We start from the raw sequence: 21,171 nt of genomic DNA on the forward strand, positions 1-21,171 counted from the left end.
ATGCTTTATTGCCATGGATCAATATAGAGTGACATGATTACTTGAATCACTTGCCAAATTGCCTGAAGCTTATACTTTTATTTTTAGTCTATGGAATGATGGAATAGTTGTCATCAATGTCAGGAATACCACGCACTAAATATAATGTTTAGCATTCTGATCATCATCAGCAGCAAAACACAAACCTCATGATATGTCTCTATCTGAGTTTCCCAGCTTGTTTTGATTTCTCAGTGCATCAGCTGTTTTGTCTACTGAATATTCATCAATCAGCTGTCACTTTAAACCTTTCCCACAATGCACTGTTTTGTTATGGATGACGTCACTCCAGACCCTGGACTGAACTTCGGAGACTGATCAATCGACGTGACAAAGCCAGTGTTTTTCACTGCAAATTCTTCCTTTTTCAGACCTTCACCACATATTTTGTGGTTATCAAAGGTGAGGCTTGGGTACCTAGCATTATTTAAAATACGTGATGGTCGCTGACGATCATTCGTGGCCTAAATATGGGTTTTCTAAACCAGATACGCAACAGATTTGTTGCGGGAAAAATGTAGCCATCATCATATAATAAACACTGTTCAGACACAATATCAAGTTGTTTATTTTGTACAGTATGTTTACATACGGACCATTGGCATAATTAATTCCAGGCTTCAAAAAAATATTGGGGGAATGGAGGTAGTATGGGCTTTAAATAAAAGTATTTGTGGTGGTATTAATAAATAATGGCGTTGTTCAAATTAAAAACAGACTTTAGTCTCTTGCCCAATTGTTGTTTACAAATATACAGAATTGTCTCTGCATAGACTAAATGCAAGTTCTCAGTCCTACTCCTAGTACTTCAACTTTTTTTTTGTGCCAAAATACGTCATTTAGGCTTACCTCCATTTTCAGAGTGTCGATCCAGATGATCACTATTAACCATGCCTTAATTCAAGTCAGACAGGGTCTAAGGGCTGTGCAATAATTATGAGCCCTGGGGAGGGTAAAATTGGGGGGGGCAAGAAATTTTTTTGGCGAGAGCGAAAGGGGGGGCAAGCAATTTTGGCAAGCCGAGAGGGGGGGGGCAAGCGATTTTGGCACGCATTCATGGGGCGCCTTTTTAATAAAATGCTTTAAAAAGGCTTAGGAAAACGGTACGGAAACGCTTAAATATGCAAATTTTCCTGCTCGCTGCGCTCGCAACATACATCTATACCATTTAAAGTTTGGAATTTGGGATCCCAAAATTTGGCATGTTCAAGGGGGGGCAAAGAATTTTTGGCGGGCGAGAGGGGGGGCGTTTTTGGCGGGCCGAGAGGGGGGGGCGATTTTTGGCGAGCCGTTCGAAAATTTTACCCCCCCGGGGGGGCTGATAATTATTGCACAGCCCCTAATTCGGCATAAAACCGGGCAACGTTATTTCTATAGATCTGCTGCGCATTCAAATTGCATTGTATATTGCATCGTAATTTCATTTGTGTCTATGCTAATTATGTTTACACAACATGAACTCACATGTTTTCAAGCAAATTCGCCGATAATAGGTGATCAAAAGCGATCGGAATGTTACAAAAGTACAGATCGCATTCAGCTTACTTCATATGAGATGATCTTTGGAAAAATACGGCATAATTTGTCTTGGTGTTTGCGGAATGCCATGCAGTAAAATATTAATACGTTGCGGCAATTCATGATTGACAACTAACAATCGGCGTGTCCTTCGTATCCTCCACTGTCAATTTCTTATCCACTCACTAATCCTCACAAAAGCTTTGTGTTGATTACGTAATGTGTGGAGGCAAATTGCAATAAGTACAATGAAATAATGAGTAGGGCGGGCTCGAGGCGGGTTTCTTCTTCATCTTACGTAACAGTATTGTTCTCCAAAAATACCGGAAGCTTGTCGTTTGGAGCTCTAGCTGAAATACAGCAAGATAATGTAAGATAGTAAATGTAAACCTGTATTTTAGCTAGAGTATCTCGAAGCTAATTCAAGTCCTTAAGGGTACTACACCCCTCAATAAATTTGTGTCTATTTTTTGCATTTTCTCAAAAACTAATAACACAGTGGTAACAAAAAGTTATGTATATTATAGGGGCAAGGAATCCAATTACTACACTGGAATTTCAGTGACCCAAGACAAGCGGTTTGTTATTTATGATCAGAAATAAGGTACCGCTAGGATGTACCTCGTGTCCTATCGTATATACTGAACCGCTTGTCTTGAGTCACTGAAATTTCAGTGTAGTAATTGGATTCCTTGCCCCAATAATATACATAACTTTTGTTACCAGTGTGCAATTATTTTTTGAGAAAAATGCAAAAATAGTCACAAATTTACCACATGGGTGTAGTACCCCCTTAATTTAAGTTGCTTGAGAAGTCTAGCCACGAATTTACTCACCGATGAGCTTCACATTCGAGGCTATAGAGACAACGCTGCATTTGAAGTCGTTCGCTGAAGCATGAGCGATCTTTTCTTTTAGAGCACCGAGGTATATATTAAAGGTTAAAATTATCAATTTATAATCAAATTTAACTTTTGCATCAAGGTTAAACATGCAGTGCCGCGAGAGCCATTGCGGGCCCGTGGGTAAAATTATCGCACAGGCCCCCCTTTTACGGGCCCCTCTATTCTTTGCTTTTATGGACCCATGGATGGCATTAAGGTATGCTTTCTTTATTTTTACGGGCCCGGGGTTAACGCACCCCCTTAACCCCCCTTGTCGGCGGCACTGTAAACATATTTTTAAATTTAATATACATACCTTTTTTATTTCATTGTGTAAGCTTTTTTTTTTGTTCCAAAATCATGGTAAATGAGATAGATGCAAAACTGGTGATGCACGTCTGAAACATTTACGTTGTCGCGTAGCACAAGCGCTTGATGTACGCTCATTTTGACAGCAATTTACATTAGCGTGTTCAAGCACGTTCGACAAAAATGTGATTTTCACCAAACAGTAGCTACACGGGTAATGGGTTATCGCTGCCCGGTCAGTAATTCGGTGAGCATATAACACTTAGGGTGATTGCGTCATCGCAGACCCTGGGATTCATGCATGCGCAGAATTGTTCATTGTGGTATTTTTGAGTGTTAGGGTTAACATCAGTTCCAATAATTGAAACTCCCGGCTCCGACCGGGAGTTCCAACAGGTGCTGTGTATGTGTTTGTATGTGTTTAATGTGCATTCACATACACACTTAGCCGTCGGTTCAAAGAAATCGTTGCTCCAAAAATGATTGCAAATTACACATTTCTAATCATTTTCCACCACAAAACATGATATGAAAACACAGGTGAGCAATGTATGAATATATGGAGAGGTCAAACAGGTTGTTAATTATTGTCAATATTAATATTTTGCAACATTTATAATGAAAATAATTAACACTGAAGACACCCTATGGCACCTTCTACAACTTGAGAACAAGTCAGGACTCAAACGTTCAAAATTTGTAGTTACTACAACTGGGTTAACATAGGCTTTAGTCTGGAAAAATACATCCTATCTAATAGAGTAGGCCTATGACATGAATACAAATGATCACTTTTCATATTAAAAACACAAACAGTTTTTTTTTTAATAAGTCAACCATGAATGATCCTAGCATTCAGCTTATGCCCAGCGAGGTCACATCACACTTCCGGTGTGACGTGCCCAGAACTCCAAATAACTTTCGGAAGCGACAGACAAATTGCATGAAAGCACACCAATTTAAGCTTCCTGTAATATCTAGTGCACATAACATACGAAGTCACAAACTTACAAACTTCAATATGCACTTCAAATACAGCAGACCAGCTGTTAATTATTACCGATCCTGTAGAATAACTTACATTGTACATAATCTTCCTTTTACGGTATAAATTAATGTGACCCGCCAGTAAAGTACGTCTAACCTGATTGGTTTACAAAACTACTTTGATAATTGCTAAGCCAGTCAGCGTGCTCGATACTTAACAACCTGGTCATAGAGGTTTTCGAGAGGCGAATGGACTCGTGGTGATCCAGTGATCGAGTATAAATTCAGCATGACTTCTGCTCTCGCAGGTGCAATAACAATACATGGACACAATCACTGACATTTACACAATGAAATAATGAATTATTTATGACATGCATGGGCTGGATTTTACGATCGAGGTAAGGTTTTCGGCCTGTCCCTGCGTGAATATTGTTAGTTTTCAGCATCAAAGATACTTGCGATGACCAGTTTTTTGCGGACACTTTGATAACAGGTAACTTTTATAGGTCATAGGGTAGAAACGATAGTTGTACAATTGTACGAAAATATACATTTTCTTTATAGGCCTAAAATGTTTACAAAATATATTGGTCCACACTAGCTCGAGATACTCTAGCTAAAATACAGGTTTACATTTACTATCTTACATTATCTTGCTGTATTTCAGCTAGAGCTCCAAACGACAAGCTTCCGGGTTTTTTTGGAGAACAACACTGTTACGTAAGATGAAGAAGAAACCCGCCTCGGAGCCCGCCCTACTCATTATTTCATTGTACTTATTGCAATTTGCCTCCACACACTACGTAATCAACACAAAGCTTTTGTGAGGATTAGTGAGTGGATAAGAAATTGACAGTGGAGGATACGAAGGACACGCCGATTGTTAGTTGTCAATCATGAATTGCCGCAACGTATTAATATTTTACTGCATGGCATTCCGCAAACACCAAGACAAATTATGCCGTATTTTTCCAAAGATCATCTCATATGAAGTAAGCTGAATGCGATCTGTACTTTTGTAACATTCCGATCGCTTTTGATCACCTATTATCGGCGAATTTGCTTGAAAACATGTGAGTTCATGTTGTGTAAACATAATTAGCATAGACACAAATGAAATTACGATGCAATACAATGCAATTTGAATGCGCAGCAGATCTATAGAAATAACGTTGCCCGGTTTTATGCAGAATTAGACCCTGTCTGGTCCACACGTTGTGCATGTATTCAGTTGTTCGACGTATACATTCAGCTCTAGGTCCAGGGAGACTCCAAAACCGAAAAAATTTGATATATAAAGATCCTTTTAATTAATGTTTATAGACCATTTTTGTATTGGCTACAGGTAGTTGTCGCAGCCATGGGAGGAGCAGTGAGTGCTGGTGAAGACAACGACCATCTCGTAGACAACCTTAAAGATGCCCACTACATCAAGTCGGGTACCGTGGAAAAAGTCTTCCGTGCCGTTGACCGTAGCGACTACTACCTTGATGGGCACAAGGAGAACGCTTACAAAGATTTAGCCTGGAAGCATGGGAATATACACTTATCGGCGCCGTGTATATATTCAGAGGTGATGGAATCGTTGAAGCTGGAACCGGGGCTGTCATTCCTTAATCTGGGTAGCGGAACTGGCTATCTGAGTACCATGGCTGGCCTTATGCTAGGTTAATAACTTTTTTGCTTGAAGAAGGGTGTTTGGGACCGATCAGTGTGTATACTGGGGGGTGGGGTAGAGGAATTTACGGGGGAGACTAAATAACGGATTTGAAAAAAGAACATTTTAAGCGTAGAATTTTGAGGAGACGGGTGTCAATACAAATTGATGGAAACTGAAAAATATGGTATTTCAAATTGACAGACACATGACATGACAATTGTATGCCAACTACTTTTGATGGGAACTAGCATGACTTTGATGCACCCATTGTGTCTGTGCCTACTGTATCTTCTAAAATTCAAATTTCAGATGCAACTATAGATACAACTACACAGAATCAGTTACCAAAGTCACAAAGTCAGTCATCAAAAATCAACACGCTTGACTGTCCAATGGCGCCAGTCTAAGTCTGAGGTTCGTGTCAGGTCCAAGTTCTCCTCTCCTGCTATACTGTGGTTCACATCAAGTTTGGTAGTGATGTCAATGCTTTTTCGCATATGTGCTGTAAGCGTGCAGACAAACCACCTTCGTATGTTTGTGTGTACGCTCTGAGCAATTAACTTTACACGTGCTGTTTATAGTACTGCAAAATAGGCACCTACGTCACATCCAAACTTGAGGCGAATGACAGTGAGCTATCATAAATCTCTGATCCCTTAACTGTGTTTTATGTATTTCAGGAGGCACAGGTATAAATCATGGTATTGAGATCCATCAAGATGTCATCGACTATGCTCAGGAACGCCTGCAGTACTTTCTGAAAGATGCCTATGGCTTTGATCAATTTGAATTTGCTGAACCCAAATTCACACAAGGTAGGTAACGGTATGATTTATTTTGTGTCTTTCCTCTCAACGTTTAAGCCACTATTATCAAAACCTTAGAATTTCCACATCAAAAAAACCTCTTTCAATGCTTTGTGGATGAGAACATAAAAATTCTCTTACTTGGTATTTTCACTGGTCAAGGCTTCCCAAAACAGTTTTACTGGATATGTAAAATGTAATATAACACTAAATATCAATTGAATCAATTTTATCAATTGAATTTGAGACCGATGTTTTAAAAAAGTTAATAAATTGAGAATAATATTTTTTTTTGTGTATGTCCTATCCAAATAATCACAACAGAGGTGATGCCCAAATTAACTGTACTGTACATGTTTTGTGTATTGTTGTATTTTTGATTCACCTTTTGTATTCAATTTTGGCATTGTTACTGTAAACTTGCTAATTTTTGCGCTACATTTATTTTCATGCTTTTCACACTCAAAGAAGCCGAGCGGCTGCAAAAACAAAAACTCGCGAATATGTATGTTTTGTACATACCTGGTACATATAGATCTATGTAAAAAATGTCAAAATCACAGAATTAAAGACCTGTAGACAAAATAGATCAAAATCGGCAAAGTGTGAGAAAACAAACTCAATTAAAAGTTGTAATTTTCGCACATTTTCCGCACTTTGCTGATTTTGACCTGCTTCGCCTGTCTTTAATTTTAAATTCACAATTTTGAATGTTCTAAGAGGTAAGGATAAAATAACATAATTTGCATGTTTTTATTTTTGCGGTAACTGTATTGAGCGGAAAAAGCATGAACATTAATGTCCTGCAAAAATTGTCCACATGAGCAGAACAGGTATTTGATGAATCTTGTTATTATGTTTTCTGGCAGTGTTGAAAGACAAACAGTAAATAGAGAAACTATGAGGAAGTAAGTAGGACATGAAAAGGGTCAGGTGTAAATCACAGTATAGCCACAGGCAGCCTTGTCTTTTATATTAAAGGGGCATTTTGTGATCCACAGCCTCATCTCCCAATTTTCTCCAAAAAAAGTTGAGATTTTAGTACCACTGGAAACCTCTTGCTACGTAATGTTTGTGTGCAAAATATTTCTTGTAATCTGCTTTGTTTTGGCAAAAATATTATTAAATTTGCATTTGTAACAGAATGAAATTACAACACAGTGGCTATGGAGCAATGTAATAGTATGCATGTAACTTGCAAATGCAAAATCGGAATCAACTGCAATTTTGGGAATAAACTTTTTTTCGTTGATATCTACTCGTACTATAAAGACAGGATGCTAGAATCACAAAATACTCCTTTAAAATTGGTAGATTTAAAAATGAATCCCACTTCCATGTCCGGATCCACTCGGCCAAGTATATGTAGGGGTTCACTTGTCAGGCAGGAACAATACAATGACAAGGAACAATATTTGGTAAAAATAAATTATGATGACAATAGTTTTGACAATATAGTATACACATAGTGAATGTGTATGAGTAGTTGAGTACAATAGTAAGAATATTTTCATGAGGTGAAATATGGGCTGTTCCATTCAACTAGACTTTGCCGAGTTGAATGGAACAGTTCATATTTCACTGAATGAAAAAACTATTTCCTTTGAACGAATAAAAACATTCATATAATGTATAAGAAGTCCTTAATTTGATAAATCACCAGAAAAACAAAAAAAAATGAATTAAAAAACTCTAAGCTATATCACTGCTTTGCGTGAAGTGGGAAAGTGACTATTTCACACACAGTGCAATGGTCTTTTTGCAGCGGACGCTAAAAATATCAAAACTAAGCTATAGTAATTAGCAAAACAAATGACAAAAAAAATCTTGATTTGTTATATAAATTGCTATATTTTAATAACATTGTTAGTAGTAGTTTCCTTTCATTTTAAAAGTGGAGGGGTAGGCAGTGTGCTTAATAAGTAATAATTAGCGTATTTAAAAGTGAAACTACATTTTCCTGTAGTTGAAGCAAGTAGCAATAATAGATTTATGAACTCTATTTTTGCTTTCATTAAAGTAGCATTCTCTACCATTGTTCATGATAAAAGCATAAAAGAGGGTGCTTAAACTTGTACATACAAGGTTTGAATATGTCATATTCAACCTAAATTTGTAGGCCTATTGGCAAACCTTTGCTGTGGGGCCACCTTAATTATGAGCCGCATCATGCTAGTTATTAAATTATTTGTTATTCTCATTCTGTAAAATTTGGGCATTTAAGGGACATGAATTGCATCTACTCATACCATACTTAATAATGTGATAAGATTTGCAATACCATCCATAGCCTGTACACGCAGCACCCAAGTAAATTAATTGAAAACTGGCCTTGAACTGAAATATAACATAACAATATAGATCTGCATTTACTATCGCCAGCATTTGCATGGATACCATATTTTTATATCTTTCAGGTAACAGTCTGCTGTTAAGTTCTGGATGTCGTAGCTATGATCGTGTGTACTGTGGAGCTGCATGTCCACCTGAACATGAAAATTACATGAAGAATCTACTCAAACTAGGAGGTATATTGGTCATGCCACTTGATGACCAGGTGAGATTGAGTCTTTAGACGACTTCATTTTGTTTGTTTGTTTGTTTGTTTGTTAAGATGAAATGTTTTTTGTGTGTGTTTTTAACAGATGTCATAGGAAAAGATATGCAGATGGTATTTTAAAAATTTATTTTTGCAGGCTTAATTAAAAGAGTATTATTCATATTTGGGTATGTTTAAGGGGGTACTACACCCCTGCCCAATTTTGTACCTACTTTTGCATTTTCCTCAAAAATTATATCGTATTGGTAACAAGTAAGATATGTATATTATACTAAAATGCAGTAAACCTTTGACGAGCGCGTATTGTAAGGATACATCGCATATTTACTGCGTTGCACGCACTTGTCTATGATTGGCTGCTGAGGCGATCTGTTGTTGCCGAGTGGAAATTTATGAATGAACTGTGCGCCGTATTTGCAACATCACGGTAGTCGCACTCGTCAAAGGTTTGCTGCATTTTAGTATAATGGGGCAAGGACTACAACTACTGCACTGGAAATTTTATTTCAGCGCAGACAACAGTTGTGGAGTTACAGTCAAAAATGAGGGAAAACCAATATTTGATCAATAAATCAATAACTATTTGCCTTGAGTTGCTGAATTGTCAGTGCAGTTGTTGTAGTCCTTGCCCCTATAATATACATATCTTACTTGTCACCAATGCACTATAATTTTTGAGAAAAATGCAAAATAGGCACAAAATTAGCCAGGGGTGTAGTACCCCCTTAAGGCTCTGTCGGAGATCTGTCACCTAGATGGATTAAATTGGTTGGCGGGCGTGGCCCGTGGGTCATAATGTTATGCGCACTTTGTAAATGTTCAAGTTCGGTGACAAGTTACATAGTGACATTTGACAGCTCATATATTTTGGAGTAATTTTGCCTAGTTTGAGGGAAATAGAGCTAACTCCTAACCAACTAGGCATTTTAAACAGGGATGTTAGTTTTCAGGCAATTTCAGGATTTTTGCTGCTCCATATTTCTGTACATCCTCTTTATCTTCAGCCCGTTTTCAGGCTTTATAGCCCAAATTCACATGCTTTTTCAGGCTTTTCCTGCAAAGTCACTTCAAGCCACTGGCATCCCTGCATTTAATCAAAAGAATCAATGATTACAATCATGTTTTTATCCAATCGATTCCTAGTTGCTTCAAATCGAAAGAACAGGCCAGGATACATGGGAAACAAAACATCTCCTCTCAGTGTCTTTTGCATCTCTGCGATCTCCTAGCCAGGCCGAAATGGAGGCCCTTGCAAGTGTCGAACTCCGTGAGTTTATTCCTTTATACTTAAATGCATTTTTTTCTCTTTTTTGTTTGTTTTGTTCTTCCATTTTCTCTCATCTCGTCCGTCCGTCCTTAACATTTCACTTGCATTGTGTGAAGCTGAAGCAAATAACACGCACTGGTCAGGATTCCTGGGACACAAAGAATGTTTTGGCGGTTTCCTTTGCACCTTTAATTCTACCTTCCAGAGCGGAGGGTGAGAGTTTCTGCGCTGTAGACTTACGTAAGTTAATATTATGGTAGTGTTTGTCTGTTCCAGTTGAAATCCATACACCTCCTGTGGAAGACGATTACCTTACATCATCCGCACAGGGTGTAGACTTCAAATGCAGTCACCTATTCAGGTAGCTCAATTTAAAATACATAATACCTGTGTGAAAGATTAAGGTCTCTTTCATAGGTGTATGGATTTTAAATGGAATAGGCCGGGCTATTCCATAAAATTCACACTACCCCTGTGAAAGATTTTAGCTAAAGTCTTCCATGGAGGGAGTATGTGTTTAAAATAGAATAGATAATTAGGTAGCTTCCATTTAAAATACTCACTCCAGTTGTGGAAGATATAGGTAAAGCCATAATACAGGGGGAATATGAGTTTCAAAATGATTAACTCTGGCCAATTACATTTGAAAATATACCTCCCTATGGAACATATTTCCAACATCTTCCACATGGGTAGTGTGGATTTCAAATGGAATTACCCAATGCACCCAGTTTCCTCTATTGTGTTAAACCTAAAAGCTGAATTTAGAATATTTTTCTTCCTTTTGCTGTAGCCATGGCACTAATCTGGATCTTTGAGGCATCCCCTAATATAAAATTTGTTTTATTGTTCTGTGTGGGTCACATCACGGAGCTTTAGGGGATACCGGAATGATCCATGCCATTGCGTAGTCATGAGTAATTCATCTTTCACCAATGAGGTGGATCAATTCTTGAGCTATCAATCCAGTTCAATAGCCAAAAAACGATTTCGTTCATCTCTAAAAATAATTAATTCAGCTATCACCTCAAGTTGACGCATGTGTTTCTAGCATGTAACTGCATGTATGTATAAGAGAGTGCACCACTAACTAGATGCCCCATTCAACTGCATTTTTGCAATGAGTAAACATTCAAAATGTAGATCAAGAAAGTAAAATTTAACAAAGTTCTCACAACTTACATTGTGGAGGTTGGTGGTCTTAGACCAGCATCCACTGGTCTTCATTGTCAACTGATGTTGGGTTTGTTGGTAGCAGGAAACTGGATCATCTGACCAGAAGAAGCAACGGTATCAAATTAAAGCTGATCATATGTTGAATGTTATACTTTTAACTGTATATGGTATAACCAAAATGCAATGTCCATAGTCGATTTTTAACTCAGACTTTCGCGATTAATAAACTGGTAGATTCTAATATCAGAATTGTTCAGTATTGAAGTGCTAATATAATTATGACATTATGATATGTTGCATTCAATAATAATTTACTGCCTACCCCTCCATTTCAGAATGCTTTCATCATGATTAATAACATGTTTTATTTATCAAAAATCGACTATGGCATAGTCTAATTTCCACGCAGCACACTAATCATTTGTGTACATGTGAGAGTGTTTTATCATCCTTCTAAGCTCATCATTGAGATGCTATCATTTTGTCACAGTGACTTATCCAGTGTAGAACAGCTCAATCTCCAGAGAGTTAAGCTGAATTTATACTCCATAGCTGAGTGATTGGTTTCTAGCCAATGACGTAGTACACTTTTTGGTGCTCCAGGATAAGCACACTACCTCATTGGTTAAATCCCAATCTCTCGTCGCTCAGCGATCGAGTATAAATTCAGCTTCAGAGTTTGTTAGTTTGATTTGGGTACTGATGGAATTGGCATCAAGCAAAATGCTGAAGTCAGGCTAAAACATTTAGATATATAAACATGCTGCACCTGTGTGAGAAAAAAAAACTGAATTGAAGTTAAAGAAGACCACTCCCAACAGTGTGAACAAGGGTGACCCGTTTGACGAAACCAGGAACAAGTTACATTTTTTGAGATCATGATTGTAAATATAAACACCAAAAAATAAGCTTTAAAATGATACTATACCAATATTAATACTTTCCAAGATATGAATAATGTTGTGTTGTCTTTACAAGATAACTCAAAAATATATCTGGCGACTTGTTTTTTGGTTTTGTGGGATAGGACACCATTTTAAATTCCCTTTGGATCAAAAGAGAGAAAATTCATAATCCAATTTCAACTGCCACAGAGGCTTAGCTCACTTTAGTGTATGAGTGTAGAATGTTTATAGACTATCGATTAGTAAACTTGCTAGCGTGTAAGTGTACATTTTCACACAACGATTTTGTATGCATTTTTTTATATTGCCAAGTTGAAATGTAATAATTGCCATCCCATTATACCATTGGGACACATTCAGATTAGGGTGTGCAATATTTGAATGGTGTTATTATTGAACATAAAGTTGGTATTTGGAAATTGGCTTGGCACAGTTTCCAGGGAGGTAAAATTGCAAAGTCGTCCAGCTGACCAGCTACTGAAATAACTTTTGCAATGGCAATTTTAGTCTGAAATTCGGCCTAAAAAGGATAATTGTGGACTAAGATTGGCCAAATCTAAGATGCACAACATAAATTTTGATGAATTTTCTTCTTGTATTGTCATGTTTCTCCTTGTCTTGCTGTTTAGCATGCCAGTATAATCTAAAGCCATGATTTCTCCATGTTACAAAATGTAAAATCTGTGTTACAAATTGGATGATTTCTGTAATTTTCCGTTTTCCACTATAAAGTGCTGAAAGTTAAAACAAACATGCTTTAAAGGTGTATTTTGGCTTACATTTTACTGTAGTATGGCCAGATTCTTGCATCGTAGGCCTAGAATTAATGCTAGTATAATGGATCATTTAATGGTTGATTACTGCTTAATAATCATTTTTCTTTGTTTTATTTGGCAAATCAACACAAAAGTTAGACATTTTACAGTTTTTCACTATTTTGTGGCATTTTCAAATTTCCTTGAGCAAACCCCGAATTCGTCTGTTTTTCTGTATCACGGAGAAATCATGGCTTTATTATAATCCAGCCAGCCTGTGAGAAGAAATAATATTGTACATCCATAACTTAATGTCTTGTGCAAAAATTATCCCTATAGTCTGTATACCTTCCTCAAGTCAGTAAAGTGAATTTTGAGATTTTCTTAAAAACTGTTAATGTTTGCTAGAATATTCCTTTCTGAAAATGTATACTTTTATATACTTCTCATCATTACATTTAGAGATCAATAAAGACGCAATATCTAAATTACTGACTTGATGAAGGTATACAGATTATAGTGCTTATGTCTAATGATGTGATACAGTATAGTAAAATGAGTATTAAATCTGTTCATCTGGACTTACTATTTTTTGGTAGCGACAGTATCGCGTCTCATCCAAGATGCATCATCCGGCTGACTGATCAGATGATGAACCATTGACCTGTGACACACTTAACGGTATGACGTCACAGGAGAGTCGCCAGGGTAGCTTTCTGATTGCTGTGTCGTAGGTCCTTGAAAGGTTGTGACGCAGTCCCCCTCCTCTGTTGAGCAAAGGTTCCTCGCGCCGGACATGTATGGCCTCCTTGACCTCTCTTTCAAACCACTTATGTTCTCTATCGAGCACTAGCACATCCTTATCCTCAAATGTATGATTGGCAAATTTGAGGTGCGTGTAAACCGCTGAGTCATTCAAACCTTTAGAACTGGGTCTACAGTGCTGGTACATGCGTTTATGCAAGGGTTGTTTAGTCTCCACCATATATGAGTCCTCACAGTCAGAGTCTTTACACTGGATGGCATAAACAACATTACTTTGTTTATTATGCGGGGGGCATTTGACCTTGGGATGCACTGATCTGGTCAGTGTGATGATGCGTCTTGGATGAGACGCGATACTGTCTATGTTTATCTACCTGGATGACTATTCACAGATGTAATACAGGTTTTTTACAGACATGTTTTATTTTTTAATGCTTCTACCTAGTCTTGTATGTTTGGGATCATTGTTTTAGGTACAAATTATTGAGAAATATTTGTTTTCGCACTTTTCATGCTTAGCACAGCTACCAGGAAAATAAAAATGTGTGATTTTGTTCTTTTTAACGTAAACTCAAAATCACAAATTTTATTGAAGCGATGTAGTTCAAAATCGACAAAGTGCGAAAAATGAGCACTTTAATAGTATAATAATGCTTTTTGTCCAAAGTTTCCTACTTGCACATTAACATGACACATTGATAATGAAACATTTACTTCTTAATCTCATTTCAGCCAAGTAAATCCAAGACCTCTGCAGGACATCTGCCGACTCAAAATCCGGGCCATACTTCGAGCGATAGTCGACAAAGAGCATCCAGCCAAGCCGCGAGAAACGTCCTCCACCACGTCGTCAGCAGCCTAGCGTGAGACATAATTGCATCATGATACGCAGCGTCAACAACATGCTAGAATTAGCTGGAGAATTAATGGGTGACTACGATAGTGAAGAAAGCGAGGGGGAAAGGCAGCCAGAAAACGACGAGGAAGATGGTGCTTCTAGTAAAGATGAAGAAAGAGAGGATGATGAGAAAAGCAGGGGAAATGGTATACGTAGACCACGTAATGGAAGACATGAGGACGGTCGAGGAGAAGGTCGCCGAAGACCAGGACTAGGTAGGATCGTCATGGGTTTCAGAAGCAGCAGAGAAAGGGATAATTCAGCGGAACGGTTACGCAGAGATGAAGAGCGTGAACAGAGAGAGCGTCTTAGAGAACCTCCTGTGGAAGTCGAAGAAAACGATTCATGGGATGATGAACGCGAGCGAGACCGAATGGCAGAATGTTTGGCGGAAGCGGTACAAATGGCGAGGAGCTTTAAGAGAGCATATGAAAATGGCAGTAGCACGGGTGAGCGCAAACGATTAAATGACCGGCGTAGCGAGAGCGAGATGGACGAAGGGGCATCGGGTGATGCAGCAGGTGATGATGACGAGCTGCCAGGTACTGCTGAAGGAGCAGTCGCTCCTCCAGAAAGATCTTCAAAGAAGAAGAGTTTCCCGAGAGCACCAACTGCCGACGGAGAAGACATGGACTCATTTGATGCGTGTCATGAAGCTAACGGTAATGAAAGAAAAGACTTGAAATCAGATAGTTCACAACACAACTCCTCTGCTGCAGATACTGCTGAAGATGTAGATGACAATGACAATGCTTTAGCAGACGATCCTGTCGAAAGTGTCGATAATGCAGTAAAAGAGAAAACCAAGAAAGACCGTACGGATAAAATGGACGATAGCGACACTGAGAGCGAAAACTCCATCGCATCTTCTAGCAGTGGACTATCTGATGATGGTATATTTGACCATCTCTTACATTCAAAAAGAAGTCATCAGCACCTAAGAAAGAAGCACCCAAAGCGCCCCCAGAGCCAAACTATTTGCGAATGAGAGTAGAGCAACTACCTCTACCGCTTTTCGCTAGTCTCTTACATCCTGTATTATCGCAACATATGATTGTGCTTGCTCGGTATTGTAGCAGAGACTGATTTAACAATTAGTGTGTACTTCTTGGCAGCAAGTATGACCAGCAGCTGTTCGCCATTGTTACCATAACTAGACCTTAACCATGTGTTTTTGGTCATTCACAAAAGCTTGCATGATGAAGCTAAATTGTTCTATTTATTGTTGATGTTCTAAACATGTATTATACATGAATGTTATTTTGCAAGAGGCACAATGGTGTACATTATTTACTGACATACTAAAGGTGTTGTAGGTACTAAAAAGGCCATTCCTTTGTGAATTTCTTTGCAAAAATAGTTCTTGAATATTCCACTTGCAGTATCACATGGGTTTTAAAGGGGCATTCAGAGATCCGTCATCAAACCTAAACTACACTATTATTTTTGTGCACTTTCAGAATATTTACTAATGGGCTATTCCATTTAAAATCCACACTACCCCTGTGGAAGATTTTGCTAATGTCTTCCCACAGAGGGAGTATGCATTTTGAATAGAATAGACAATTGGGTAACTTCTATTTGAAATACCTACTCTAGTTGTGGAAGATGTAAGTAAACTTGTAATACAGGGGGAGTATGGGTTTCAAAATAATTAACCCTGATGGTGACCAATTAAATTTGAAAAACACACTCCCCCCTGTGGAAGATATTTCCAACATTTTCCACAGGGGGTAGTGGATTTTCAGTTTGAGTAGCCCAATGTAGTAACTAAACCCCTATAATGAATATGCTAGACATTGAGTTTCTTGTCAAGGAAGACATTTCTAAATTCTTTATGCCTGTGTATAGGAAACTCTGTGCAAATCCAATAGGGGATTCATTCTCAAAGATGGGTGTAACCTTTAATTTGTTTTCTTCTTATTTTGTCGATATTACTGAAAAGAATTTGTTTGAAGGGTATTTTCCCCAATTTATCAACCATTATTTAAGTGACTTCAAAAAATTTCACCAATTTTTTGGTCATCGACAGATCTGTGAAAGTCCCTAAAGCGAAGCAACTTATTTAGAAGAATGTTTGTTTATTCCTCCAGAAAATAAATGTTGAACATACATCATAATGCATATATGTGTATACTTTCATCCAATCATATTGAAATCATTGTCTGGTGCCTATTTTTTGTAGAATTGGATATGTTACTAAGTTCCATAATTCATTGTATTTTATCATTTGTGTTGATTGATTGATATGCTGTGAAAAAGAAAAATCATTTTTATATTGGTGGTAAAAACTTGCCAAGTCAAGTTATTATTAGTTGCCAGTTTTCCAATAGGTTACGTCAGAGAAGATATCATGCTCTTCCCAGAAGCCTTTGCAACATGATACATCACTTCATTACATTAAATGACACTCCTATTTACTTTGTACGTCCCCCATCGATAGTTATGAAATAAACTTAATTTGGAAATTATGGATGTGCCCTGTTCATGAGGTACCTTTCATCACTATTTACCCATTTGAATGGATTGCAAATCAGTACAGAACATTGAAATGGAAGCAATGCATTGTGGGAGGGAATTGTAAGATCGCTTCTCTGCGGTTTCGTTGCCTTGCTCAATGTTATCCTTAAGTTGTACTCCAAGTTCTGTGTATTATTCAGCATAAAATATTTACTGAATATTATTCTTGAAATAAGAAGATGAAGATAGTTTGGAAATGTGGTAAAAACTGATGGGGCATATTGTGCTATTCCATTTGAAATCTCCCCCCCAATCCTATGGAAGACATGGCTTTAATCTTGCACACAGCAGGTGTGAGACTTCAAATGGAGTCAGCCATTCAGGTTACTCAATTTAAAATATGTACTCCCTGTGTGAAATATTAAGGTCAAGTCTTCCATAGGGGGTGTATGGATTTCAAATGGAATAGCCCATTTCATGATAAGTATTGCTTCAAGTGTTCAGTGGAGGGAGGGGTGGTGAAAGAGGCTAACATAGTCCAAGCCAAGGGAGTGAAATGTCAACCTTTCCCATAAACACCTGTACAGACTAAAGGAGGGATAAATGTCTGTCCTTTCTGAAAGGGCTTATGCTCCACCTCCATTTCTTGAGTTTTCTGAAATTCTGGTACTCATGGTTATGTTTCATGAATTGATACCAGCCAATTCAATATTTTGAAGAATTTAGTTGCAGAGTTTTAAGCTGGTATTTGGTTTTTCATTGATCTGGCAATCATTTTCTTTCCTTGGGTTTATCAAATGTTCTTTCAAATCTTGCGAATATGCTTTAAAATGCATGTCAGTCTGTGTGTTATAAATCTTTACTGTTTGCAGTCTGCTGGTGATCAGACGTGCACTTTGTAATAAGGCAACTTGTTAACTAATTTGGGAAAAAGTTTACAAATTGATACATGTGCCACAGTCAGTTCTGTTGTATGTACATGGCACTGATTTTCTTGTCACACCTACATGCTTAATGTGATGTTTCCCATAATGTAGCATTGGGTTATTCCGTTTAAAATCCATACTACCTCACAGAAGATTTTGGAAATATGTTCCACAGGGGGAATGTGAATTTCAAATGGAATACACATTAGGCAGCTCCATTTAAAACTCGCCCTCCCTCTGTAGAAGATTTAAGTTGAATCTTTCTCAGAGGGTGTATGAAAATCAAATGGAGCTGCCTAATGTGCTAATTCGATCAAAATTCATACTCCCCCTGTGGAACATATTTCCAAAACCTTCCACAGGGGTAGTGTGGATTTTAAATGGAATAGCCCATTGTGGCTTTGAACCATAATACTGAATATCACAACACAAATGCTGCTGATGCAACAAGCAGAATCTTGGACAACTATCCAGTTACCCACACAGAATAAAGCAACATTCTATCGAGGTAACTTTGTAACTCGGCCAAGATTCTACTTTGTGCACTGCTGATGTCCAACCTTGGGCTTCAATTAGTACCTACAGAGTTAAATGTTAATGAGTTATGTTTACAATGTTATTGGCTTTTCAAATTTGTTACTTGTAAAATGTGAACCATTTCTGCACCTTGAGAATGACTTTAAAAAAAGATTACAAAACTGAAATAATACATGTATAAAATGAACATTTGAACACTTTCATCGCATATTCAACTCAAAAGATAAGCTATTTAATTAAAAAAACTTTAATCAAAGTTTTAGTATTTAAATAAAGGTTTTCCTACCATCGCTATTGCATGACTTAAGCCTATACACAATATACGGAACTTTATGCAATTACTTACTGAAAGTGTACAAATTTCCATACCACAAATAAACAGCTTTAAACTGTATCTTATGAAAGAGGCAAAATGTGGTTACATTTCTTATGCAAGAGAACCAGTTTCATTCAGTTGTAATAGACCAGTTCCATATTTCATATAAACTTACAATTGATTTAATTTGGGTTTATGTATGGTAATCCAAACACACACACAATTGTTGCATGTAAGCCCATGTAAGTGCATGTCTTAGGATCTGCATTTTATTTACTTGGGGTCATGCGGTTCAAGCAGATCAAGGACATTTTAAAACTTGAAAACGTAAAGGTCTCATAAGAAAACGGATGCAACTAAACTTCATTAACCAACATGGAAATAATCTTGTGAAAAACCTGGTGTTCATAAAGGAAAAGGATGACTTCTGTTGTGGAATAAAGTGCCGTAATCAAAATATACCGACCATTCACTTCAGTAAATCATCTTTAGTTCGTAAAAAACTTCAAAAATGAAAAGTAGTCAAATACAGTACCCATATTAAACCAATCAAGTTATGTGCCCCCAACAAAGATATTAGACTGGAGGAATATGAACTCTGTATATAGCCGGCCATGTGTGTAACATGGGAAATCTGATGTATTGGATTGTTAATTGTGGGGCCTAAAATAGCTCCAGCTCCAGCAATTTTCAGTCAAGGAGTGAACTAATGCATTCTTATTGACATCTTAAATCAGGTTCATAATGGTAATACACCCAGATTGCAAACAAGCAAGCACTAAATGGTTTTAAGTTTGCTAGGCTAAGGAGAAATAATCAAAGAGATACACTATTTTCCACTTCATTTGCAACACAGAAACACGGTGGAGTCCGTGCTCCCTTAGTCTAACATCTTTGGTTTTAACCTATCCCTTAAAATTGCAATGGCATAAGTTATTTGGCTGGTCAATAGACTATCCCTTGTTGTGCTATTTCAAGCATTTCATTCATGTATGTAATGAGTGTACTATAGAAGTTTGAAAAGATAATTTTGTATGAATCAAAACTGTTAATAGATGTATATATTATAATAATATAATTATATAAAATTAACATTTCATGATCTTGGAATGTTATTATTATGGTGTACTATCATGTACTATATGAGATTATGTTGTGGTCTGCAGTTCTGTAAAAGTGGAAATTCTTGTGTGATTATTTTTTTTCATACTTTACAAAATACAAACTGTTTCCCTTGTTTTTAAATTTGGGATTCTAAGTTTTATTACATTGACCTATACGCAAAAGTAATATATTCGCCCGATGTTATTTTAACGGTAGCAGCTTGGAATGCGAAAAGCGCAAAAATAAATGTACTTCATAATGCCAAAATTTCCACTTTTACAGTTAACAAAAGATGATGATGTAGTGCATCAACTAAAAAGTTGTCATTTATACTATAGTTCATTAGGCTTTCTCAATGTATCAGTGCATACTCTAGTGGGTGTTGACTCAAAGAACTGCCAGCGCGTTTACATGCACGATCAAAGTAACGGCGAAGTATTGATGTCACTGTCTTAAGGGAGCCAAAGGGGCTGTTCTATTCCATTTAAAATCCACACTACCCCTGTGGAAGATTTAGGAAATACCTGCTACAGGGGGAGTATGAATTTCAAATTGAATGAACATATTAGGCAGCTCTATTTGAATTTCATACACCCTCTGAGAAAGATTCAAATTGAGGGAAGGCAAGTTTCAAATGGACTTAATGTCTTAATTCCATTTGAAATTCATACTCCCCCCTATGGAAGATATTTCCAAATTCTTCCACAGAGGTAGTGTGGATTTTACATTGAATAGACTATATAGCAAATGAGAATCCAAACACATTTGGTTTATTTATTTTTGAACAGGGACAAAGAATGACAATATTCTGTATTTTTTTACTACTGGATCAACAAGTATGGGAAAAGAGGTTGACTTCTTACTGATTAATTTGGAAAAGGTTTCAATTTGAGAGCAAGTTTTTAAAGAGACGTCAAGTTGCTCATTCCATGTATATTTTGCTAAATTAATACCTTGGGTGGGATGGGGGAAGAAATATATTGGTAGTACTCCTGGCAGGCCAGGTTTGACAAATCCAAGCAGAGTCTTAAGTAATTTGTTTTTATGAATGTAGTAAATTTGATGGACATGCATAGAGAAGCTGTATCACTTTGATCACTTGAAAACAATATTTCAGTATCTTAGCTTCCTATTAAAACTCTTTCATTCCTTGTATAGTTCTGGGATCGTACGGTGTCCATACAATGTTTTTCTTCCAAACGATATTGTACTTTAGAGTGTGAATTTCAAAATGGTTTCATGTCGGGGGAAAAGCTGATGGCTGAGCGGCAAAGAGACATATCTCCAGTGGTTGTG

The 21,171-nt window shown here is 37.3% G+C and overlaps 1 protein-coding gene across 1 annotated transcript; it reads left to right on the top strand.

Moving 5' to 3' along the window:
* Positions 1 to 202: 202 nt before the first annotated feature.
* On the top strand, positions 203 to 20,955 carry LOC140148882 (uncharacterized). Its single transcript, XM_072170976.1, is given in 9 exon segments — positions 203 to 441; positions 5,086 to 5,407; positions 6,081 to 6,215; positions 8,624 to 8,763; positions 10,150 to 10,277; positions 14,367 to 14,451; positions 14,453 to 15,455; positions 15,458 to 15,546; positions 15,548 to 20,955. Coding segments are annotated over 8 exon segments (1,926 nt in total). The 5' UTR covers positions 203 to 441; positions 5,086 to 5,100; the 3' UTR covers positions 15,587 to 20,955.
* The last annotated feature ends 216 nt before the right edge of the window (positions 20,956 to 21,171 follow it).

Source organism: Amphiura filiformis, chromosome 3 (assembly GCF_039555335.1).
Source record: "Amphiura filiformis chromosome 3, Afil_fr2py, whole genome shotgun sequence".
Lineage (NCBI taxonomy): Eukaryota > Metazoa > Echinodermata > Ophiuroidea > Amphilepidida > Amphiuridae > Amphiura > Amphiura filiformis.